The sequence below is a fragment of the Trachemys scripta genome, chromosome 12, assembly GCF_013100865.1.
Source record: "Trachemys scripta elegans isolate TJP31775 chromosome 12, CAS_Tse_1.0, whole genome shotgun sequence".
In the NCBI taxonomy this organism is placed as follows: domain Eukaryota; kingdom Metazoa; phylum Chordata; order Testudines; family Emydidae; genus Trachemys; species Trachemys scripta.
In genome coordinates, this window is record NC_048309.1 from 2,141,330 (window position 1) to 2,165,899 (window position 24,570).

The following is a 24,570-nucleotide window of genomic DNA, read 5'->3' on the forward strand; positions in this document are numbered from 1 at the left end:
TCTTTACTGAGGGCAGCAGGGGGTCCGCCTCAGGCCCGGGCTGCCTATGTGTAAAACACGCGGAGCCATCTTTACTGAGGGCAGCAGGGTCGTTTCCTCAGTTGGTAACCTGTTCGCCCCGCTTCGGCGCCATCTTTACTGAGGGCAACAGAGGGCGCAAGGAGCCAAGTGTGACATTCTCTCGTTCGCTGCCATGCGTGGTTAACCCTGGAGCATAACGACGGCGATCTGGCACAGGTGTTACGCTGGGTGATGGCTGATGGGCCCCCAGCTGGACAGGGGGGTGGTAGCCACACCAGGGGGCATTGGCAATACTAGACACCTCCGATGAGATAAAGATGAGAAGGAAGAGACCATGCTCTGAAACCTGAGCTCTCTCCCTCTATTGGCCGAGGGAGGACGGAGTATTTACCAGCAGCTAGAAACAGGTAAGACCAGGCCTTCTTCGCTACCACGTCTCCAATGTTAAAGGAAAGCCACAAACCATGCAAAATGTTTGAATATTTATTGACTGAAAATCAAAGCTGAGATAGAAGCACATCATCCACTCTCTCCTGTTACCGTTATCCAGGAAAGTCACACAACTATCTCAAAAATTCATTAAGAAAAGAGAGAGACTTAAACATGTCAAAAATCTTTATCCTCACGCCTGCCACCCCTCCCACCCCCACCCCAAATAATCTATCTTTAAATACTAAAAAACCTGAAATAAGTGTGCAAGAAATGCAGGGTTCCTTAGTAGAAATGGAAGTTATTAAACTGCAAATTGTGCTACCCTCCCCTATTCAGAGAAACTGAAGTTCACTGACATTAACTACTTTCTCTTCAGATTTCTACTGCCACCTACTTCACATTGTAAAATGCGTGAGAATATATCAGTCCCTAGCATCGTGTTCCTAATATGTTTTTTAGGAAACACACCTGTAATTCTCAGACAATCGTAAAGGTGCCACTCTCAAATCTGCAGAAACAGCTCAAGAAAAGAGTTGAAAAATCAAAATTCTGCTGTTACCCCACAGCAACTGGGGGGAGGGGGAAATCAGGCCAATGTCTGCGATTTATAAACTACCATGTAAGTGCGAGGCATCTTGCATGTCTTGTAAAAAGATGAGGTTCCTGCTCCAAGGAGCTCAGTATTTAGTTCAGTTAATACACTTGCCAACAGTTCACCCACAAGACGATGTAGATCAGATCCATGCAGGAAACCATCACAAAAGCGAAATGGGTTTGAAAAAGGCTTTACATGGCACCTTTCATCCAGAGATCCTAAAGCCTTTTACAAATCACTTTACAAGCGACCACTTCTGGGGTGAAATCCAGCAGCTGTTTAACAGTACACAACTCCAGCACGTGACAGTTTGTAATGAGGAGTGAACTATATTCATTTGAAACTGCATGGGGAGATTTTAGTCAGAATGCAGTTATTCATAATGTAATTTGCTCTCTGTTATCCTATCTGCATAAAGCAAACAAGCATCATGGGCTCTTTATAGAGTCACGCCCACAGTTTTATATCTCATTGGAAAGATGGCACCTTCTACATCACAGTGCCTTCTTGCACGATGCTAGGGCAATAGTTCCATATGGATTTAAAGGGAATGGAGCCACCTGCTGAAGACTTCCTGCAGCAATGGATTTTCCATAGCAGTCTCGCACCTAAGTACTAATAAGGCCTAACAGTGTTTAGCTTATCCAGCAAGTTCACAGCCCAAGGAGGCTGAAACGTAATGCTACTGCATTCTGCCTCCCAACTTCAATCAAGTCAGTGTCAGGAAATCTTTGGTGTCTAAGAAGAGGCTGATGGAAGTGGGTAATATGTATAAAGGAACACTAAGGGAGGGCTTGGCCAGGAGAAGAACAGACTGGGTGTGTCTATTACAGGTAATATAGTATGCACAGTTATGGATATCCATTGCTGTCACTGGATTGTCTACATTAAGGCTGATGCTGGTACTGGCTCTCTGTTGCAGTAAAGAAATCCTCCAGAACACTCTGCGTGTACTCAAAGGTAGGACGATCTTCTGGTTTGGTCTTCCAGCATCTCATCATTATATCATACAGCTCTTCTGGGCAGTTTTCTGGGCGCGGCATTCGGTATCCACGCTCCAGGGCACGGATCACTTCTGGGTTAGACATCCCTATAACAATGGGCAGGAGGGAAACCGAGAATTAAAAACAGGTGTTTTCATTTTGATTTAACAACCCCTTTAGGGAGTGTGATCCCCCTAACATAGGGACAGGAAGAAAACACAGGAAGAGTGGTGGGGATGAACCCCTATACCACTACCTGGGAAAGGTACAGCAATCAGAGACAATGACATTCAAAGCATTATTAACAATCATTTTTTATCCCAATAAGAGAGATCAGTTACGAAGTCCAGTTCTGCATAACACTCCAAAAATAAAGACCACACTCTTCATTTAATAGGCAGCAGGTTTAAAACAAACAAAAGGTAGTATTTCTTAATACAACACACAGTCAACCTTTGGAACTTGTTGCCAGGGGATGTTGTGAAAGCCAAAACTATAACAGGGTTCAAAAAAGAACTAGATAAGTTCATGGAGGATAGGACCATCCATGGCGTTCCTAGCCTCTGTTTGCCAGAAACTGGGAATGGGCAACAGGATGGATCACTTGAGAATCACATGTTCTGTTCATTTAACTCTGAAGCACCTGGCATTGGCCCTGGGTTTCAAAGGTGCTGACCATCCACATTCAGTGGTGCTAAGCATCTCTGAAATCAAGCCATGTCTCAAGCTGGGTACTCAGAAATGGATTCATCTACGTTTAGTGGACACCTTTGAAACAACAGACCTTAATTTCATGTCTATTTCTCAGTCTCTAAATCTGGGACTCCTGCAGCTTCTGCTTTGGGCTCTGTGCACTTTGATGTCTACAAGTTTCAACTGGGGTGTATTTTTAGGCTATAGACAATGAGTAATCAAGGTTAAATTAAGAGCACCAGCTGGGTTTCAATCTTTCACACCATCCAGTCTGGGCTGGTACCTGCCCAAACAGCAAACGTGGATGAATGAATAATACATGTTGGTCAGAGATGTGACCATGCCATGCCCTGGGTACTCTGCCTTTTACTTCTTGTTCCAAGGCTTTGTCACCTGGCCTGTGCTCACGATCCTGTCTTCAAACACTGCTCCCCAACTTTTGTGGTTCAAAGTTCTCAATGCACCCTTCCTTCCCCGATACCTTTCTAACTTCAGCTAGAAGTAGATTATATGGACAAGCTAAGAATAGCATATGGAGACATTTCAACTTTGTACCTGGGTATGGGGTCCGCCCATAGGTAACTATCTCCATCAGGAGGATTCCAAAGGACCAGACGTCTGATTTTATGGTGAAAGATCCAAAATTGATGGCTTCTGGTGAAGTCCATTTAATGGGAAACTTGGCACCTGGCAAATAGATCAAAATTGTCAGGTGTAACTCACATGCCAAGTGGCCAGAAGCGAGGCACATAGCAAGATAAGTAACTAACAGAAGGATCTATGGAGATGCAAGTTAAGTAGCCTCCATGCTACATTAACCTATGTGGTAACTTCTTCCACATGTCCTCGACATGCAAATTACGCCAACTCAGACTCCCGTGTACATGGGTAGGTGGGTGTAAGCAGACCTAAGGGAGTCCAGGTTACACCATCTTACACATCACCTCTGAATTGGGCTGTCCATGTGCATTTTGGCAGGCCTATTAGGTTATGCAGGCTGCATTTGCACGTGGCATCCACAGCAGCTCTCTCTACCTTCCCGGGCTGTGTACTCGTTATCCTCAATGATTCTGGCCAGCCCGAAATCGGCAATCTTGCACACCAGGGCGGCTGACACCAGGATATTGGCAGCTCTCAAGTCCCGGTGGATGTAGTTCCTCTGCTCGATGAAAGCCATTCCTTCTGCAATCTTTAGAAAGGGGAGAAAGTGTCTGTGAGCCACAGAAACAGACCCTTCATGGGCACCATGAAAGACATTAGCTGATCATTAACAAGCACCTGGAAACCAAGGACTAGAACAATGAGTGTGCAGTGAACCCTCTCTCTCCAAGAGGAAGTGGGGTGACAGACTAAATCTGTCCCCTAAGGAAAGGGTTGTTCATTGAGCTTCAAGACAGGGGATCAATTATGGCGAAGTCCAGGATTGTGGGTGGCATTCAGCCCTCCGCAGAGGGCCAACACGAGGCTTATGCACCACTCACATCCATGGTGGGGAGATGGCAGAGGACAGTGGCTGATGAATTGATGTATCAGAACCAGCCTTTGCAAATTTCCATGAACTGGAAGCTGGGATCTAACTTGTTCACCAACCGTCATGCACATGGACTCTCACAAACACCCACGAATTTGCAGACAAACACACTCCTCTTGAATTTGCCAGCACACCCACACATGATCATAACCCAAATCTGTTGCCACAGGCCCTCAACTCTATATCAAGACCTGTGGGAATATACTAGGCTCGTGTCTGCTTTTAAGCTGCCTCAGTGATCATCTTTTTCCTAATCTCACTATAACTGCACACGTGGAACTCTCTCTGCTGAGCCCCCTGCCCCAATACATGAAGAAGAATGTAAGTGACAACATCTACAGATCTCCCGTTAGGATGGAGAAATTCTATAGAACTGAGAGCAACTCTCCCAGAACCTAAACATATGATGAGCAAAGTTCTCCCCCAGACATCTCTCTCATCGACTGGATGTGGTGCCCGAGATGTCTAACTGGGGAGTGGGAATTTTAAATTCAGACTTGCCCATAGTAGCACTGAATATTACATCTAAATAACACTCCCTTATCTGACCACGCTCATATGTGGGAGAGCCCAGTAGATGGCACTCGCCTCAAACAACACAGAATGGTCATCAAGAGGCACTCAGACAGAGCAATGGGAGCAGAGAATGGGACACTAGGGATAAACCATGGAGCTGGAAAGGAAAGAATTCATGTGGATGAAGTATGCATACTGCACTTGCTTACCCCGTGGAGAATCTGGCCCATAGAATTTGGCGGCCTAAATTTTCAAATACTTGCACCTGTGATGTCTATGCAAAAAACCAAGTGCCACAGACACAAGAGGGTAATTTTACACTCAGGAACCTATTTGCACCCACAGTTACTCATTCTGAATGTGCAAACGTGCTGCTCACGCAGCTGCCCAGGAGCTATTTGCATGTATTGCTGCCTCTCTCTGGGAAAGCCGGAGGAAATATTCACATGTTTGCATTAAAGGTTCTAGCTAAGCCCTTTGTGAAGGCTCAGATCCAGAAAAATGATGTGCACAAGTGCATATCTAATTTGCAGAGGCATTTACCTGAGGCCATGTGCTCTAGTGCAGAGGTTCTCAAACTGCGGTCCGCAAGCTCCATTCAGGTGGTCCGCAGATAGTTCCCTCTAAGGTGCGCGCCTGGGCGGCCACACACCAGAGAATGAAGGGCCACCCACCTAATTAGTGGAGCCGCACAGGTGTGGCTCCACAAATTGGGTGCCTGGACCCTGGAGAAGATGCACATGTGAGGTGAGGTGGTGGCTTTGGGGGGGAATAGGAGATAGGTGGAAGGGGCAGTGGGGTGAGAAGAGGGGGTGGAGGGAATTTGGGATGTGCAGGGTGGCGGCCAGAAAAAGAGGCAACTTTCCGCAGCTCCAAGGCTGCAGCTTCCAGGGAGATGGCCCTCCTTCCCAGCCCCAGCTCTGCGGCGGGGGGAGAGACCCCCTCCTTCCCAGCCCCAGCTCTGCGGCGGGGGGAGAGACCCCCTCCTTCCCAGCCCCAGCTCTGCGGCGGGGGAGAGACCCCCTCCTTCCCAGCCCCAGCTCTGCGGCGGGGGGAAGAGACCCCCTCCTTCCCAGCCCCAGCTCTGCGGCGGGGGAGAGACCCCCTCCTTCCCAGCCCCAGCTCGGGGGGCTGCCGCAGTGGGGGAGAGTGGGCACATCCATCACATTAGAAAGGTAAGAATACTGATATTAAAATATGAGTTGTGTGCTTTTATTTGTAGAAAAAAAATGTTAATTATGACTTTTTATATAGCGCTTTCATCCAAAGCGCTTTACAATAGTTAGCTAATGGTACAAACAACATTTGGAAAGATCATTAAGTGGTCTGCCAAGACCCTCAGCAATTTTCAAGTGGTCTGCGGAAAGAAAAGTTTGAGAATCACTGTGCCGGTGGATGGGGTTGAACCAGGAGACCTGGGTTCTATTCCCAGCTTTGCCATCAGCTTGGGCATGACCTTGTGCAAGCCAGGTCATATTTCTGCCTCTCCCACCTTTAGCTTGTCATTTTGAGGGTAAGCTCTCCAGGCCTCAGATACAGTCCAAAAGCCCTGGTCTGCATGAGAAAATTAGGTCTGTTTAACTAAGTCAGTCAAGAGTGTGAAAAATCCCCTGCCCAGTGTAGTTAAGCTGACCTAAGTCCCTCTATAGACAGTACTAGGTGGATGGAAGAATTCCTCCATCGACTGCCTCTCGGGGGAGGTTGAGTCCCTTTACTAACAAGAGAATCCTTCCCGTCAGTATAGTTAGTGTCTACACTGAAGCGCTGCAGCTGTGTCACTGTATCATTTGACATGCAGACAAGTCCTTACCAGGGGCTAGTCTACACTTCAGAGGGTTTGCTGATGCAGCTATACCAGCATAGCTACACGGCAGAGCTGCCTAGCGTAGACACAGTGCATGCGGACAGAAGAAGGTTTTTCTTCCAGCATACCACCACCACCTCCCTGAAGCACATCAGCTACCCTGACAGAACCACCCTTCTGTCAGCATAGCTGCGTTTACACTGGGGATTTTACTGACAGCTATGCTGGAGAAGGGGTGTGGCTTTTAACATGCTGACTGACATAGCTGTGCCGGCAAAATTTAGTAGTGTAGACTTGGCCTGTGTAGATGTACTGTGCCTATGACCCTGGGACCGGGACCTTGCTGCTGCTGAAATAGAAATACTGATACATTTGGATGCACAATCAGATCACTTCGCACACAAATTAGATGCACAACTGCACATCCAACTTATCTGAAGAGCTGGTGCTGAAAATGTTATTTCAAAAGCTATTTTCAGGGAGCATTTTGTGAACTCCTGTGAAATCTTTTCCTTTCCTTAGCCCTATCTTCAACCCACTTTCCCTTCTGCTAGGAAACTCCTTTTAGGCATGGCTTCTGCTAACACACGTGTGCCAGGCAGTGTGTATGGAGCAAACGTTCATTATGCCCCTTTCCAGGAGCCTTGCCCAAGACAACACTAGTCTTATGTTTAAAATCGTTTCCCAACGTTGGGTAAAGTGGAAAACAGTTAGAGCCTTGGGGAGCCAGAGACAGTGGCCGGTGGTTCAAAGCATGACTTTCTGACAGAGTAAAGAATGCCCTGGCTGGAAAGCTACATGGCCCTGCCCGAGTACTGTGATGTCTGGCAGAAAGGTGTCAGAGCTGGAGCCACCAGGTGGCCTGTGGCTTGTAACCCAGATCACCCATACACACAGTTATTTCTGCTGCTCCTCTGAGTTACACACTTGGCAATTAGCTGACTTCAGCCATAACCACTGTATCCTGGAGACAGGAGAGAGCAAGTCTGGGTGACCAGAAATAAAATGGAAACTTTCCCCATCTAGACTCCCACAAAGAAAAGTCACCAGAAGCTGTAGTAAATTCTATGGCCACTGGACAGCATAAAACCGAGGCCCTTAATAGACACAGACTCCTCCAGATCCTGACATGGGAAAGGCTGGGACTGGTTCTCTGCCAGATAGCCGACCAACCGGATCCTTTACAACGCTACCCAGCTGCACAGTCCCCAGACCTCTAACTGCCAAATGCTATAGTTAAGGGGTTAATCATCAGAGAACAAACTACTTCCCCTTCAGCTACCACCACACACCTGCTTCTCCTAAGCGTCACACAGCTGTACTGTGGGGCCCAGGGACAGTTGTGAACAAGTGGCCGGTTGTTTCAGAGAGCGGAGTGAGAACACCAACGCATCAGAGGAGACGCAGAGAAAGAAAACTCACTGGATTATTTCCAGGTTTCCCTTTCCCAAAGCAGAAAAAGCACCAGGTCCTCCCCCACACCTGCACATTTTCCTGGAGCCTACGAGGCCTATTTGCATATTTTCAAATCAGGCTCACAACTCTCCATTGTTAGATCCTGAACAGTTGAATTCTTCACAGAGCCTAGCTGGTCTCTACCCACTCCCTCATCATCAGGTTTTACCAGGGAGGAACCTCCCAGGCAGGGGTTTGCTCCCAGCAGCTACGACCTACAGGCCAAATATTTCTCCTGATCATTTCAGCTTTTGAGTCTAACACACTTCCTTCCAGTAACACACAGTTTGGCCCTTTATACCTCCCAATTGCGTCCCAAACACTCAGCTGTTACAACTCACAACCCCGAGAGAGGTAAGGAAGTATTGCTCTTTGCCTTTTAAAGACGGGCAGCCTGGCACTCATCTTACTTACACGTCAGTACTTGACACTGCCCTCAGCAAGAGAAGAGGCAGGCCTCAAGTTCAGGGACTTGCTCAGTGACACTGAATTAAGTGGCACTCCAGGGTTCCTGGTACCCACTCCCATGCTCAGTACTCTAGACCACATTGCCTTTGAGTACAAGGGCCCTTCTGCTCTGTAACCATCCCAGTCTGCAGTCTGGCCTCTCCAGCTCACACAGGGCTCACGAACGTGCCAAGAGACCAGTTGTTTTAACCCCAAAAGGTCAATTGCTGCGGGGACTTGAGGCCTTAGCGCAAAGACCTTCAGCACAAGCTGGCCTGGCTTTTTTCTCACCACTGGCCACTGTGCACAGCTCCATTCCTCCGTGGCTTCCCAGGCCACCCTTATGCCCTCACCATGTTCCCTCCTCACCTGGGCAGAGAAATCAATCAGCTTCGGGAGAGGCTGCTTGTTGCCTTCATCGCTTTTCAGGAAATCCAGCAAACTGCCTGCAAAGGACACGACAGGGAAGTGGTCAGGGCCTGGGCAGCATGTTCTGTCTGTCGCCAAGCCCTGGGTCATGGCCTGCAAACTTAGCGCACTCCCCACACCTGCTCAGGGAAACGCAGAGGGGCGCACTACAGAACCAGCCTCCCAGGAGCGATTTCTCAATCCTGCACGTCCCCAGAGCTGCAACCAGAGGGATTCAGGCAGAAGATGGGACCTCTCATGCTCTGATCCGCGAGACGTGTCTCCTGCCTCTCTTCTGCATGCCTGCAGGGTGGGGTTAGTCTGGGGGGAGGAGGGGCGCAAGCTCGACTCCAAGGGTTTCTCATGCTTCTTGCCGTTTTCTTTGTTCTCTTCCTGTCATTTCCCATGCTCCTTCCCTCTTTCCTGGCAACAACTTATCACATACTTCCAGCCACGAACCGTATCCTGGCCAATTGCACGTGGGCAACGCACTCCTCCTACACCCGGGGACAGCACGTGTGGAGGGGTACGGGCAACCATGTCTGTCTGGGGCTGCCAAGGAGCATACCTCGCCTACCCCCGGGCGGGCCCTGAATAGCGTTACCACCTGGTGTTAGTGCACTCGGGGCTCCATCTCTCTCTCTGCCCCAGAGGCAGGTCAGCTGGGGCGGAGGGAGTTACCTTGCTCCATGAATTCAGTGATGATGTAAATAGGCTCTTCCTTGGTCACCACCGCGTGCAGCTTCACCAGCTTGTCGTGCTGCAGGCTCTTCATCAGGTTTGCTTCCGCCAGGAAAGCTTCCACTGACATGCTCCCTGGCTTCATGGTCTTCACCGCTACTTTGGTGTGTTTGTTGTAGGTGGCTGGAAGGGATAGGAGGACACTAGGATGCTTCAAGGCCATTCCCAACCTGCCTGGAGCTGCTGACACCATTAGCTGCTTTGAGAGCAAAACTGTACAGGGCTCCCTCTCTTCCAGTGGCCATGGCCCTCTCCCACTCTGCAGTTACAGCTCCGTCCTGTTCTAGTTACAGGTCAGGAACCTGATCCAGGTGCTAGCACCCCTGAGGCTGCTCATCTCTCTTCCTCCACCCATAGTGCCTCAACCCCTCCCAATTCGCACCGAGGCTTCTCTGCCCTGGGAGATCATTAGATTTCAGAGGCATGACCCTGGTTTGTATGGACACACTTGCTACATGAAGGCTGGTGGCTAGACATATCCTTCAGTGCTCTTCCCCCGTTCACGTGGCCCAGCCCCGAGAGGCAAATCATAGGAGAAAGAAAAGCAGAATTTGGTTTCATATATCCAATTATTCAAATCCTCCCTTCTCTGCCGCTGGAGAGATCATTTATTTACCTGCCTCCTTCCAGTGGCCTTCCTTCCTTATTGCCTACTATATCCCTCACCTCTTGCCTTCAGAGCCCCTTCATCATTCCATCTTCTGGCTTCCCTTTCCCCTTGACCCCCAATTCTTGCTCTTACCCATCCAAACTTCTCCAAATTGCCCAGCTCCCAGCTTCTTCTCCAGCTTCAGGGATTCCCGGGGTATTTCCCAGGCATCTTTCTCCCAGGGTTTCTGTGGCTTTGGCGCAGAGCAGGGGAAAGTGAGCTTCTGGCACAGCCCATCACTTTGGCCTGAAAAAGAACAAGATCTAGCGATCAGGATCAGTCTTTTCTGCCAGGCAGGATGAGTCTGGGCTACAAAGCTCTGGGCCTGCTCCTCTCCAGCTAGTAATAGCATAAGGGCCAGCGTAGATGCAGGTGTTTTCACCACACGCAGGATTTCACGACTCACATAACAGTCTGCCACGTAAATAATGCCATTCAGTCCAGCCCTAAGGACCGTTTTTGCTTTAATGGGATAAACATTCATCCGCATGGCGTGTGACCTGGCGTGTGAAGTCCCCTCTATGCACTAAGTAGGTACAGCTCAGGAAGCTTCCCCACAGTGCCCTGCATCCTGGGTTTTTGGAGGCCGGGGAGCACAAGCCACTTCTGGAGTGTGGGAAAGTTTCTGACTGTGCAGCTCTCCAAGCCTCTGCTCCTGCATGCAGATCGCTAGGTGTGGGGGTAGTTTGGGGATGTGGACGCCTGTCGCTAAGAACTGGACTACAGCCATCAAAATTATGTCCTAGAGCATCAAACCAGCTGTCAAGCACGAACGACTTGCAGGCACCAATGACCAGGGCTGGATTCAAAGCAGTAACCTAGAGGCAGAAGACTCTGTAACTGATAGACAGCCCCTAAAATGAAGGAAAAACCAGGAACGAAGTCTTGACGGGCAGAGAGAGGGACAGAGGCAGCAGGAGCGAGGAGATGCTGCAGGGAGATGAGCCTCTAGGGAAGCCGCCTTCCCATGGTGATAGCAAGGCATCCCGGAGGCGGCAGTGTGCACAGGCAGACTTTCTCCATGGAGGACCCAGCGCATGTAACGTAGGACTCACTCTTATAGTGGCTGACCAGATCCTGGAGCGTGGCAAAGCTGTTCCGAGGGGAGATGTAGAAGCCACCGCTGTCCAACGTCCGGATCTTATAGTGCTTCACTGTCTCCCCATTTTGGGGATCAAAGTCTCTGACAGACAAGGAGTAGCTCCCTGATTCAAGAGACAGACACGCAAATGGAGACTCCAGGGGTATTGGCAGGCCCTGTTGAAAGCGGGTAGCTACAGGCTCCTGCTCTGTAGAGCTTCCACACTTGCACAGGTTACCCCAGTAATGCCAGCCTGAGCTCCCCTCCACCACACCACTGCCTACTGCCCATGCCACAGCAACCTCCCCACTATGCAACCCAGTGCATTGCTGCCAAGGGCAGCTAGTTCAACAGCCTGCAGCCGTGCTCAAGGGAAAGCAGCTCTGCTAACCGCTCCTCCCTTCTCCCTTAAGTGCCCGCATCCCTTTGTCTGTTGCAGGGATTTCCAGAAGCATGGCAGTGGGATTTCTAGGCTGACACTCAACCCCTTACACGAGGAAGAGTTTGCAATGGGTTTGTTTACTGAAGCACTGAGCTGAGAAGCAGATAAGCTCTGCCCTCCCCATCATCTGCTCCTCCTAACCTCAAGAGGAGTGTCAAATCGTGTCATTTCCTGCAAGCCCACCCCTCCCACACCAAATAGGGTGTTTTGCAACATTGCGGGTGACAGCAATACTTTAGCAGAACTGTATGTTCTGGTAGCAAGAGGAACCAAGTTAGACGCCCAGCGCAGAGAAGGGACTCGCAAGGGGGAAACTTTCAGACCGCTGTTCTTTCCCTGCCTGATAACTGCTGCATTGTCTGGATCAGAATCACCCACCCCCACCCAACCTCCTCCTGCCCTGTCCCAGACAGCAGAGGCCTTCTGATTCCACCTGCTCTGCTGCCCCCTTTGTTACCTCTCGTCGTCTCGCTGTCTCGGATCATGAAGGACCCAATCATGTTCCCCGGCGCAAGGAGGTGACGCTCTGCATCTTTCCGGCTGACTCCTTTGAAAAACCACCTGTAGGGCGAGACCAGAGCTGACCCCAGCCACCCGCGCTGAGCACGCAGGTGGCTTCCCAGCTTTTCTGCTTCTCAGATATTCCTGAAACTCTGCCCGTTTACGCCTTTCCGGGACAGACTCAAGCCGAGGGTGCTGGGGAGTCACGGGAGACTCCAGGACAAGCCGCCTGGATTGCCATGGTGTTTCTACAACACAGCACTGCTTTGTCAGGGTCATTCCCTGTCAATGTAACATGGCAGTTACAGCTCCTGTGTCTCCATCACTGGGCTGTGAAGACCTCACTCCACCCCACCATTGTCTGTGCTCTGGGGGACTCACCAGGGCTTCTATGTCATGCCTTTCCAATGGATCTCCCTGGGACACAGGAACAGGAAGGAGGCTTCCCGGGTGATCTCTCCCCCTGGCCTCACTTTCTTCTCTGGACTCTGAAAAGCCAGGGTTGGGGGGCTGGAGCCCACATTTAGCCATCCCTTCTGCACTCCGGGCATTCCCACTCCCTGAAGGAGTGAGTGGTGGAGAAAGGCCAGGGCAGAATTAGGGCAGCTCATTCTCTGGGTGTGGGGGGAAGGGCAGGGAAAGCTTATGGTTCCCATGAAGGAGGAGAAGGCGTCTGTGGGGCAGTGGGAAGTGGAGACTCTGGTGGCCAGCCCCAGGTCTGTCTCTAGGCAGGAGAAGAGTTTAACCTTCCTGGAGACGCAGCAAGCGGAAGCAAAGATCAGCAGAACAGAAATGGGAAGGTTACACCTGAAAAGGCAGAGAACGGCAGACACGATGGGTAGCGGAGTGCAGGTTATTCAGCTAAAGAGGGATCTGTGAGGTTATCCCTGCACAGAGATCCTGCTCCACCCAAATGAATGGCAGACTCACTCTTCTGTCTCCAGGGAGTTTACCGGGGCAACGTAGTTACTAGGGATGTAGCCTTCTTGCCCGGTCAGCGCCTTTGCTCTCCACCACTCTCCCGACCTGAGGAGAGACAGACATGAGATTGCTCCCATCACCCGACATTGCTATGGGAGTCTGCAGTGCATTTCCAGTCCTCCCTACCCCCCAAAGGCAGCAGTTCTAAGGCATCTCTGATGCTGCACCCCAGGCCATGAAGCCCTGTAGCAGAGGAAACTCTACAGGGCCATAAGCCTAGAGAAGCGTAATCACAGGGAATAAGCCTTCAAGGCTCCCCAGGACCCACAGAGCCAGGGCACAGCGAGGGGTTGCCAGGCTCGCAAGAAAAACAGGCTAGTCTTACGCAGTCACTCATTTAACCTCAACGCCTTCCAGTCCCGCAGCCAGGGAGCAAGGGGGCTGGGGCTGCACTTACTTCTCCAGGACCTTCAGCTGGTCTCCTTTTTTGAAGCTCAGGTCCTCATTGTGTATCGCTTCATAGTCATACAGGGCCAGGACGACGTAGTCATCAGAGCCTGCAGGGCAGAACACACACCCCGTCCCTCAGAATGACAGAAGAGCTTCTCCTGGGCATGGGCAGTGGGAAGCAATTGACTCAGACACGAGACATCCTCACCCCTCTCTGTCCACAGATCATGGGGACCCCTCCATTATTCCAGTGGATCCTTCACCCAGAGGGAGCACTGGCTGTGCATGCACAATTAGTCCTGGCTGACCCCACACTGTTTCCCCTGATGGATTCCAACCCTGACTTGCCAGGATCAGGCCCCTCTGGTGGGGTCCTTCTCTATTCACCCAGCCAACCCTGTTATAATAGTGGAGTCCCCTCCACTCCAATAGAAAACAAAGCCAACAGCAAAGCGCTCGTCTCCCTCACAGTAACGTACACACTCACGCCTCCCCTCCCAACACACAAACACACTGGTGCACAGCAGGGACTGCAGACGTGGGGGAGGTTCCGTGGGGGGGTAACGATTTATGGACTTGTCTGTTTTCAGGTTTTTGATGAGCTTGGGACATGCCTGAGCATCCAGAGGCATCACACTGAGACCATTACAGTCGCTGGCACCCAGGACCCAAGTGGAATCTGAACTCAGGTTCCCAAAGGTGAAAGGCTGGTGTATTACATGCAACGCTCAGATATCTCGTACTAGGGAAGGGTCCAACCGGGGCACCGGAACAGATCCTCTGCTCTGGGGGAGTTTGAACCAGATCTAAAGGCTGCAGCTCACATTCATCTCCAATGCTCGCTCCTAACAGAGCCGCCGGCAGATCATATTTTATACATACCATTCGCTGGGTGGGGCTGAGTCGCGCTGGAGGCATTATTGTTCTGGAAAGCAAGACGGGGGGAACGGTTAGAGTATGAACATCACACAGACCAATCACTCCCCTGCGGAATGGAGATGGGCCGTGGACAGCCCTGGAGACCACGTGGAGAGGTCATACAGGGGGAGACTGGGCTCAGCAGAGCTGGGAGTTGCACCATGAAAGTCTGGATGGACAGTGGGATGGAGCACACGCTCCTGTGGGGTGCCACAGCCCATTATGGATGACGAACTCCTGCAAAATTTATTTTCTCTCTTTAACCCATTCACTGCTGACCTCTAGTGGAACCATGACCTTCATCTCCTCCTCCTCTTCCTCCCTCTCAAGTGTCTTCCTCCTTCTCTGACCCCTTTCTCTCTTTTTCATTCTCCATTAGCTTCTTCATTTCCATCAGCTTACCCTCTTGCCCGACCCCGGGAAGGATTGCAATGCATTTGCATTCCCAACCCAGAACAAACCAGCATTACCCCCAAGCCACAGGCACCGTGACGGGTGACAAGTAGACTCCTGCTGGTGTGCTGGTCCCAGATGCCCCAAGAGCAGGTTGTCCTACTGCCTACGTCAAATCCAAACAGAAACATTGGCTGGTTGGGGGGGAAGAGGTTCCGTAGCTCCCTTTTCTCTCTTCTAATGGCTGGATCTTGCACCTCATTTACCTTTGCCCCTGGCCTTGACCCATCGGTAAATACAACAGCAGCAGTGCCCCTCCCTAGCGCTCAGAAAGAAATTTCCACTGACATTCCCACTTACTTTCTTGTTAGTGGATGTGGGGTCTTTCACGTAGTGGGGCTGCAGGAAATTAGGGCTAGAATCAGCTTTGAAGTCCTTGCCGTGCACTCTGGCATCCTTGGATTTCACACAGCCCATCCTGCAGCGGAAAGAAGAGAAAGAAATAGAGTTTCACCGGCTCAGTGCTGCACAGAAAGGAAATAACTTTAACACTGACAAACCCATGTTCACGCCTACACAGCCATCAGACCCCCACTCATCTAGCCTGCTCGGTCACCAGCAGCGGCCAGTGCCAAGTGCTGGAATCCCACAATGAACAGCAAAACCAGCCCAGAGGAAAATCTCTCCCTAACCCCAGGCAGTTCGCGGTTGGCTTACATCATACAGCAGGAGTATTATCACGACTCCCTCCAAAGGAGTCCAAAGACGGTAGAAACTTCCCAAAAGGGAAGGAATCCTGACCCCAAGGAGCTTACAAAATATCATTAGACAGGGGGAGGCATGAGGGGTCTTGGCAGGAGGATATTGTGGTTACTCAGGAAGGGCTAGACCATCATCGTGAAACTAGGAGATGTTTTTAAATTTGTTTTATTCAGAGAAAAGAGAGGTCTGAGTAGGTGAATTTCACGAGGGCATCGCAGCGGAGAGGGGCCTGAAGGAAGGACATGATTGAGGAGAACTGGGGACCTTTCAGACCGAGCGTCCCATGCCGAGGGACAACAGAAGGCACCTGGAGACAGCTGGGGGAGAAGTGACAAAAGGCCAACACCACTGGCAGTGCAGGGGAGGCGAGGAGTGAGGACATCCCGTTTCTCACAGTTCTGGCTCAGAGAGCGGAGAGAAAACTCCTCAAACAGCCGCAATCACAGCCCTAGCAGTATGCTCCCAGACATGGCCACTGGCACTGCCCACTTGGGAGGATCTTTGGGGACCGAGATACCAACCACCAGGGCTGGCTCTGGGTTTTTTGCCGTCCCAGGCAAAAAAGCCTCCCGCCACCCCCCACCCCCTGGCGGGGAGCGCAGCAGGGGAGGGCGGCGAGCCCGGCCGCGGCCCCGCTCTCCCCGGCCGGCCGGAGCGCCGGGGGGAGGGCGATGAGCCCGGCCACGGCCCCGCTCTCCCCGGCCGGCCGGAGCGCCGGGGGGAGGGCGATGAGCCCGGCCACGGCCCCGCTCTCCCCGGCCGGCCGGAGCGCCGGGGGGAGGGCGGCGAGCCCGGCCACGGCCCCGCTCTGGGGCCGGAGCGCCGCCGGGGGCCCCCAACAACCCCAGTATGTTTAAAAAACAAACAAACAAACAAAAAAAAAAACACACCAACCCTGAGCGCCGCCCCCCTCCAGGTGCCGCCCCAAGCACATGCTTGGTAGGCTGGTGCCTGGAGCCGGCCCTGCCAACCACGGACCAAACACCGGGGCCTGTACTCAGACAAGACTCCCACCGGCCCAGATCCTGAGCCCTGCTGGGCAGCCACAGTCCCTATCAGCTTTCAGTGGGAATCGCAATCGCACAGCACCGCTGCCGCCGCGGCCCTCTGGATTCAGTGCGAGTTCCCCTCAGCGAAGGCGGCAGGACTTGGCCAGATAATGATAATCCTTGTTAAAAAAGAGAAGTCTTTGTGGTGGCCAAAGCACCCTCCAAACACTAGTGAATCTGCGCCCCTGCGAGGGAGGGAAGGACATACACACCGATGGCCTGGTGAACACTCCAACACCCACAAGAGTAACAGGTGTTCAGCACCCTGGAAAATGAGTCCGCCAGTCACCGGCTCTGCCGCACGCGTCCCCCTTGCAGTAGTGCCTGTGCTCAACCCTGCTCAGCAAACTGCATGGGACTTTCTGGGCCTCAGAGTCCGGGGAAGGCAAAACGGTGTTCCCTGTCTTTTGTTCTTCCAAGCCTTCCCCATGACTGTACTGCCTGACTCCAGGCTCACTGCTGTATGCTCAGCGTTTTCATCTCGCTTGGCCTGCATGCTATTTTTGAATCATATTTCATCAAAACCAGCCGCGTTGTGGCTGTGATCGCAGGCTTGAGGCGGTAGAGTAGCTGATTAACTGCGTTTTAAATAGACATAGGGCCTGAACCACAGAATTCAGATGCAGGCCAAGATGTCCCCACACTTCAAGGACTTTCACACCAAGGGGTCAGCGTTGGTCTATTTGCGCAATGGTGCTGGATCTAAAATTTGCATCAAAACCAGTGATTGGGGGCTTGCTTAAAAAGAAAACCCCAATGTAAAAATGTCATTAAGGTTTCATGTCCCTCCTGCCCCCACCTGCAAGGTCTTTCCACAAGTCAGGATTTACAGGCGTCGTGTTGGAAGAACGGGGGTCCAGCAGGACTACCACCACAGGAGTGACATTGTGGAACAGCCTTCCAAGGGGAGCAGGGGGGGGCATAAAACCTAACTTGTGATAAGACTGAGCTTGATAAGATTATGGTGGGGATGGTATGATGAGATGGGCCACATGCCATTGCAGGCAATTTGTGACTGCTAGTAGCAAATACCTCCAATGGCTGGAGATGGGGAGGGCTCGTAGTTACCACAGGGAATTCTTTCCCAGGTGTCTGACTGCCGGGTCTTGGCCGACAGGCTCAGGGTCCAACTGACGGCCATATTTGGGGTGAGGAAGGAATTTCCCCCCAGTTCAGACTGGCAGAGACCCTGGGGGGTTTTCACCTTCCTCTGCAGCATGAGGTCTGGGTCACTTGCAAGTTTAAACTAAGCGAGAGTAAATGGTGGATTCTCTGTAACTTGAAATCTTTAAACCATGATTTGAGGCCTTCAGTGACTCAGCCAGAGGTCAGGGGTCAGTGACAAGAGGGAATGGGTGAGGTTCTTTGGCCTGCGATGTGCAGGAGGTCAGACTAGATGATCACAATGGTCCGTTCTGGCCTTAAAATCTACCCCAGCTGTGAGCTCAAAGGTTGGAAAGCAGGTGAAGGTTTCTAAGCTGTCACAATGACTGTAACCAGAAGGGGAGCAAACAGGAGATTAGTTCTAACACAGCGATCTCCTGCCACCATGTAAGCACCGTGTTAAGATCGTGACTGGTAAACAGAAGAACAACAGAACCGGAAATCAATGGCCCCAAAATGACACATCAGATATAAGTCCTAATTGGGGGACAAAATAATGAGGTGATGGGCTATTCCACCCATTACTCCCTTTTGGGGGCTGTGAAAAGACACTTTGGGGAGGACCAAAATGAGAAGGGTAGACTGAAGGCACCATCTTCACCATCATGACTGCTACCCTCACAATCTCCTGGGACCCCCAAATCCTCCGATGACATTGCCACCTCGCCCAGCTCCCACTAAATCCCAAGCACCACTTGGAACGTGAGCAGCGCTCGAGTCAGGCCAGAATGCTGTTCCGGCACTTTTTTCCCCCCCTCCCCCCCCTGTAAGAGCCGGAACGGCGTTCTGGGACTTCTGCTGGTCCTCAGCTAGGCAGGTCCTTTCCCCTCCCCAGCAGGGGAGCAAGGGGGTTGGAGGCACCAGGAGCCTGGGCATGTTGGGAGCCAGGTAGCAGGGCCACCCAGAGAGCAGCACACCATCCCCAGACCCTCTCTGCTCCCTCCGGGAGCCTCCCACTGCCCTGCAGTGGAGCGGTTATTTATTGGTTTAGGACTGGCACATGGAATGTGAGACTGGGTTCCTGCTGCCACCCCTTCCTCCTGTGGCCTTTTCCTTCCCCACTTGATTTCTTCTCCTTTCTTTCTCTCTCCTTTTGCCTTCTGTTTAATGGAGTCTGGCTCAGCCCAGCCAAAACAACTGCATCTTTTGCAACACTGCTGCGAGCCTGGGACCAGCGGAGCTAAAAGCAGTGCCCTCAACAGCCTGGCATTGGTACAAGTTTGCCAGGTCTCCAAGTGGCTGTTAAGACCATGTGCTGGGCCAGCGTTCTCTAGCCGCGAGATTGCAAGTAAGAGTCTGCACTGGAGACAGACGTTACATTTTCTGTCTTTCCTGTTCTGTTCTCTCCACTCTCGTGTGTTTGTCTTGTTTTATCTTGCAGGAAACGGGGCCGGACTTTAACAGCAGCAGCAGCTCCAGACCATTTCAACCCCCTGTTTCTCTTTTGCCCAGGAAGGTCTCAGAGTGGTAGTTGTGTGAGTCTGTATCAGCAAAAACAACGAGGAATCCTTGGGGCACCTTAGAGACTAACATGTATTTGGGCATAAGCTTTCGTGGGCTAAAACCCACTGCATCGGATGCAATTTGTTAGGGTGCCACAAGGACTCGTCGTTGTTTTTCCAGAAAGGACTGTTATTACCATCTTTAAAACAAAAAAACCAGCTGTCAGACGGGGGTTTCCTTATGAAAACTCTCTACAGCTAATGGAAACAAGGGATATTGTTAAAATGAAACTTTGCTTAATACTTTACATGTCAAATGCTTTGTTTTCCCTGCTTCTCGGTATCCTTAATGAAAGATTATAAAGATTTTTAACACTGTGTTTGTCTTGGGGCTAAGCAGCCTGAGATCATCGTACTTGAAACCTCAAGCCGTGTTTAACTGTGTAGCATTGTACAGTGACTGGATCATGTTAACACCTTTGACTCTCTGGGCCCATTTATTCCATCACAATTAGTACAACAGTAGACAATTGCTTGGGGGGGGGGGGGGGGAGACACAAGAAGGGAGAAAGTCACTCCGACAGCCAGCTACTCTGGTGAGCTCTGCCCATTGCCGTTCCCTCTGTTGGGAGCTGTCGTATGCACCCAGAACAAGATTCCCAGCGTACCCCTGCCCGCCGCGGCACTGCCAGAGTGACACAAAACAATATGGGCACATTGGTGACTGAGGCCCTGAGAATTACAGGAATGGCAGCCACACAGCATAAGGGGTGGAACTAAGGGCAAATTATAACGCAGACACAGAAATCTCTTAACGGGCACATGTAGTATCTGCTCCTATGAGCAGACTCCCCCCCCCTAGTGAAACACCATACAAGGAATTAAAAGAAAAAAGGAATGGGTGAGCGGGGTGGGGGGGGAGAGAATATATGGAGTACTCCTAGGGCTGAGGGAGTTCAGTGTGGGGTTGATGGGAGATGCAGGTTGGGGGAGCCCATCACATGATCTGAATTTGCCAAAGGGGAAGGACTTCTGGAGAAAAATCACAGAAGCAAGATGGAAACGACCCATGAGATCATGTCCCCAATTGCACATTCTCTAGGGCTCTGTCCAGCCTGTAGTTCTGAACATTCCAAGTGACGGAGCTTCCGCCACCTTCCTTGGGAGACTATTCCACTGCCTCAGGGAGCAATTCCTAACATTCACCTTCACTTAACCTCTCTAAATCTCATCCCATTCCTCCTCATGCTAGTCCCTTGCACTGTCCCACGGCACCCTCCCCATCCCTGCCGTTTCTGGGTTCCTCATTGTCCTCTTACGTACTGAGAGAAGTGTGGCAGCTGCCACCCCTCACTGGGCTTTTCAAAGTTCCCTGCAAAAGGTCAGTGAACCTTTAAAGTGTCAGCAGTGAACGGGCCACAAGAAGCAGAGACAGCGGAAAAAGCAGCTTCCTGGTGTCCTGTGGAGACCCCACTCAGAACGAGAGAAAGGAGGTGCTTGGTGCTGCAGATGGAAAGGGAAGAGAACCACAGCATAAGCAAGAGACGCCGTGTAACTGACAGCACGCACTGAACTCCTCCCGCCATGATGGAGACCAGGAGGGGGTGAGCAATGCGAAAGGGGGTTCTTTCACCAAGAGAGAAGTACAGCAAGAACTCCCTTGGCTCCCAGCAGGAGCACCTCTCAGGATAGGGCCGCTACCTAAGCCGCAGGCGAGGCTGTGAACAGCAACCTAAGAGACATTTGAAACCAGTTCTCCATTTTGGAAGGAACCTTGTAGCCTGCCAAGAGAGATAACCGCATTTCTCCAAACAGCAGAGAGAATCAGGCTCTTCCTCCCTCCCCAAGATCTGTTCTAGGGCTCCTCTACTCTGCCAGTACCAACCTCCTCAGAATCCAGGAGAACGTGCCCTCTCCAATCAGTGGTGCTGGAACTAGGGGTGCTACCACACCCCCTAGGTTGAAGTACTAATAACCAACACCACATACATGGTTTCCATCAGCAGCACCGCCCACTATAAAAATTGTTCCAGCCCCCCATCCCCAATAGATGCTCCCCTCCATTGCAATACACTGCTCCCTTGTAACACAGGTCTCCTACCACAGGACTGCAAAGAGCCCTTCCAATGAGCTGTCGTGCACCTCATTTCTCAGGTGGAGCTACCAGACGGATAGACACTTGCCACGAACTTTATGAAGACCCCTTTGGGCCCCCTACATTGGGCTGGGGGCAAAGCACTGAGCAGCAATACAGCAATAACTGTCTATAAAGGGAAAATAAAGTCCCAGCAGAGGGCTTTAGAACAGGGCAGAGTCCTGGCCTTGATGGCTCATTCTGACTGGGTGTCTGCAGGCCAGCCTCTGAAGTCCTTACTCAAGGAGTCAGTGGGAGTTTTTTGGGATACCCCAACCGGTGGGTTTGGCCCTGTGAGTTTTATGCAGTTAGAAAGTACTAAATGTTTGCTTTGTAACTCTCAGTAGTAGCATGGATAGCATCTTCCCGATTGCCCTAAGACAGTGGTTTTCAACCTGTGGTCCGCTGGCCCCTGCGGATCCACAGACTATGTCTAAGATTTCCAGTGGCTTCTGCACCTCCATTTGAAATGTTTTAGGGGTTGGCAAATGAGAAAAGATTGAAAACCCCTGGGCTAGAAATCTGCTTACTAGAGACTCTATTCTTACTTTACTGTTTTCTTTCATCTCCACTCTCAACTTGTTTGGGTGCATTTAGTGTCAGCAAAAGGGTTCAGATTAACAGGCCCAGAGATGGAAGGACTGTTCTATCCATAGAACAGGTCCAGCATGCAAGGAAGTACCGTGCAAGCTTCCCCCATACACCACTCAGCCAACAGGGCACAGGCCTGTTCAATACAACACTTCTGTGTCAAGATAGAACTACTAGGAACGGGACTGAGAGCTTCCTTCCCTTCGTTTTACCATTGTAGGACTTTTCTCTGGGTCCATTTTCATAATAAATGAGGGGTATTTAAAGGTGCCCCTTCTCCATATTGCTATCTAGAAGCAGGGATGTTATGACACAGTACTATGAGTTAGCATTATATTTTTGAAAGCTCAGCCTCCCCTTTCTAGAGGCTCAAAATGGTGAGAGCAAATATTTGGAGATGGATGGCTCGCAAATCCTGTAGTTAGCTGTCCAATGGCTAACTTCTGCAGGTGACAGTCACTAAACTGGGGGGGGAAATTGGAGTACAATTTTGCAGATGCAAATTGCACCTCCAAATAGGGAGGCCAGGCTGCACTCCTGCTGTCAATGTGGGGCTTAATTTGGTATGGTTATGTGAAGAAGAGGTCTGGGTCTGGAACAGCTATCATTGCTGGAATTGATAGTCATTGTACTGGAAGTCCAGATCTAGTGACTGTCACATGGCCCCAGCCTGAGATGCTGCCTTCACCATGAGCAAGGGCCTGAGAGGGAAAGGATACAAGACACGTTCTAATTACATTTCTTTCTGGAGGAGGAGAGGGAAAGAGCTGTTGTGCACCTCATTTTTCAAAGTCACCACAAAGTGTGAAACACCAGAGGCCAAATTCATTGCCGCGTCACTGAACTGAAGTCAGTAGTTCAAGGACGAAATTCTCCCCAGACCTGTAGCAATAACAGAAACCCCAGGTGACATAACAACACTGCCTGCCTCAGAGTGCAGGAACGGAGCTCCAGTTGTAGATTTGGGGCACTGGACACTGGAGGAGTGTAGCTGGTTGTAAGCGGGGAGGGTGGTCATTAAGAGTTGCCAGTACCTAGCTCTCAGCAGTTGCACACATATCAGCAATTTTTAAGGGGAACTGAACTCATGTGTCAACATTTCAGCTATTTCATTTCACACATAGAAAAAAAAACCCAACCATACCTCAATGTTGATAACTTCAGTTCCTTCTCCACAAACCGGCAATGACCTTCAGTTCCTGAAAAAAAGACCACACCATATAAAAGTCAACCTTCAGTTCTTTAATTCATAAATAACCTTCCAACAGCTTCAGGTGGTCTATTTGCAGGCACCCAAATAGACAGTGTTTGTGTCTGCACATTCCCAGGCACAATCTTTACTAAAGTGGATTCAAGGGAAGGGGATAGAAGTCTGCCCTGAGGACAGGTTATCCCATCATTGCCCTGAACCATTTCTTGCCCCTGACTTTGCAGAAGCTGGTAGTGGTCAGGAGTGGAGACAGGATAACGTTAGAGCAGCCCTCACCTGCTCCCATCTAGCAATTCCTCTGTTCCTACACCGCTACCCTTTGCAAACCCCCGCGCTGGGACCCACCCACAGCTCTGCTAAACTGCTCGGCACTTACAGAGCTGCTTTTCGTTTCCAAAGCACTTTCCAAACATTAAATAATGACTCTGCACAGCAGCCTGGTCAGACGCTTGGGTGACTTTGGGCTCAGCTGAGCCCAACCTGCAGCCCAGAGCATCGCACCGCGGTGCAACCAGCTCCCTTGCAGAGCGAGCTGCCTGCCCACGCGGCGGGTGGGACGCACCTCCCAGCCCGGCCAGGGGCTCGCTGGTAGAGCCGGGGGTTCGCGCACCGCAGCCGGGGCGCCCAGGCACGGTCTGCGCCCTGTCCGGGTCCCACCCACGGCAACTCCGGAGCGCGGTGCCCGGGCTCTGGGGCCGGCACGAATCCTGCAGAGACCCCGGCTCCAGCCCCCTGCTCCTTCCCCGGGGCCCCACCGAGCGCGGCTGGCCGCCAGTCGGGGCGGGCTCCCGGGCTCCCCTGCTCACCCCCTGCTGCAGCCCGGCGATCTCACCAGCAGCCGCGAGTCCGCCTGGGGATCAGCCCCACGTCTGCTGCATGTCCCTCCGCGGAGCCCCAGGCGACGGGCTCCTTCGGGCTGGGAGCCCCCGCTGCTCCCCGGGTCCGGGTCCGGGAGTCAGGCTGCCGGCTCCCCCGCCTGCCCGGGGCCGCTCTGTCCTGAACCGGCTGCTAAGTGGCGAGCAAACCATGCCCCCGCCCTCAGGAGCCGATTCTGAGCGCCCCCCCATCACATGCCCCGCCCACACGACTGAGGCCCCGCCCACCACCGCCACATGCCCCGCCCACGTACTTTTAACCCTGCCCACTATCCGTTTGGCATCTGCCGAGCCCTCCTACTCCGATTCCATTCCAGCCACCTTTGTCTGCCTCAGGGCCCCTGTTCCTACAGCCATCATCT

At 51.6% G+C, this 24,570-nt stretch overlaps 1 protein-coding gene across 3 annotated transcripts; it reads right to left on the reverse strand.

Annotated features, from left to right (window-relative positions):
* Positions 1 to 488: 488 nt before the first annotated feature.
* On the reverse strand, positions 489 to 24,362 carry HCK (HCK proto-oncogene, Src family tyrosine kinase). Of its 3 annotated transcripts, none has more exons than XM_034787307.1 (14): positions 24,140 to 24,362; positions 23,268 to 23,322; positions 15,342 to 15,459; positions 14,553 to 14,595; positions 13,678 to 13,777; positions 13,230 to 13,325; positions 12,256 to 12,359; positions 11,331 to 11,480; positions 10,369 to 10,521; positions 9,567 to 9,749; positions 8,847 to 8,923; positions 3,760 to 3,913; positions 3,280 to 3,411; positions 489 to 2,138 (listed from the first exon to the last, which is right to left on the reverse strand). In XM_034787307.1, exons 3-14 carry the CDS (start codon positions 15,456 to 15,458, stop codon positions 1,936 to 1,938), a joined length of 1,512 nt encoding a protein of 503 aa, XP_034643198.1. In that variant the 5' UTR covers position 15,459; positions 23,268 to 23,322; positions 24,140 to 24,362; the 3' UTR covers positions 489 to 1,935. The 3 variants fall into 3 exon arrangements, with proteins under 3 accessions (XP_034643198.1, XP_034643196.1, XP_034643199.1); XM_034787305.1 differs by having other exon boundaries at positions 24,166 to 24,361; XM_034787308.1 differs by lacking the exons at positions 23,268 to 23,322; positions 24,140 to 24,362 and adding an exon at positions 17,005 to 17,025.
* Positions 24,363 to 24,570: the final 208 nt, after the last annotated feature.

Bases quoted from the DNA above. Each gene is read 5' to 3' on its own strand.
- HCK (XM_034787307.1), bottom strand. From the start codon at position 15,458: ATGGGCTGTGTGAAATCCAAGGATGCCAGAGTGCACGGCAAGGACTTC. The intron at 8,924-9,566 runs GTAACTCCCTCC...TGTCCTTTGCAG, and splicing joins CACTGAATTCATGGAGCAAG to GCAGTTTGCTGGATTTCCTG. The intron at 3,914-8,846 runs GTGAGGAGGGAA...CCCTTTCTAAAG, and splicing joins TGATTGATTTCTCTGCCCAG to ATTGCAGAAGGAATGGCTTT.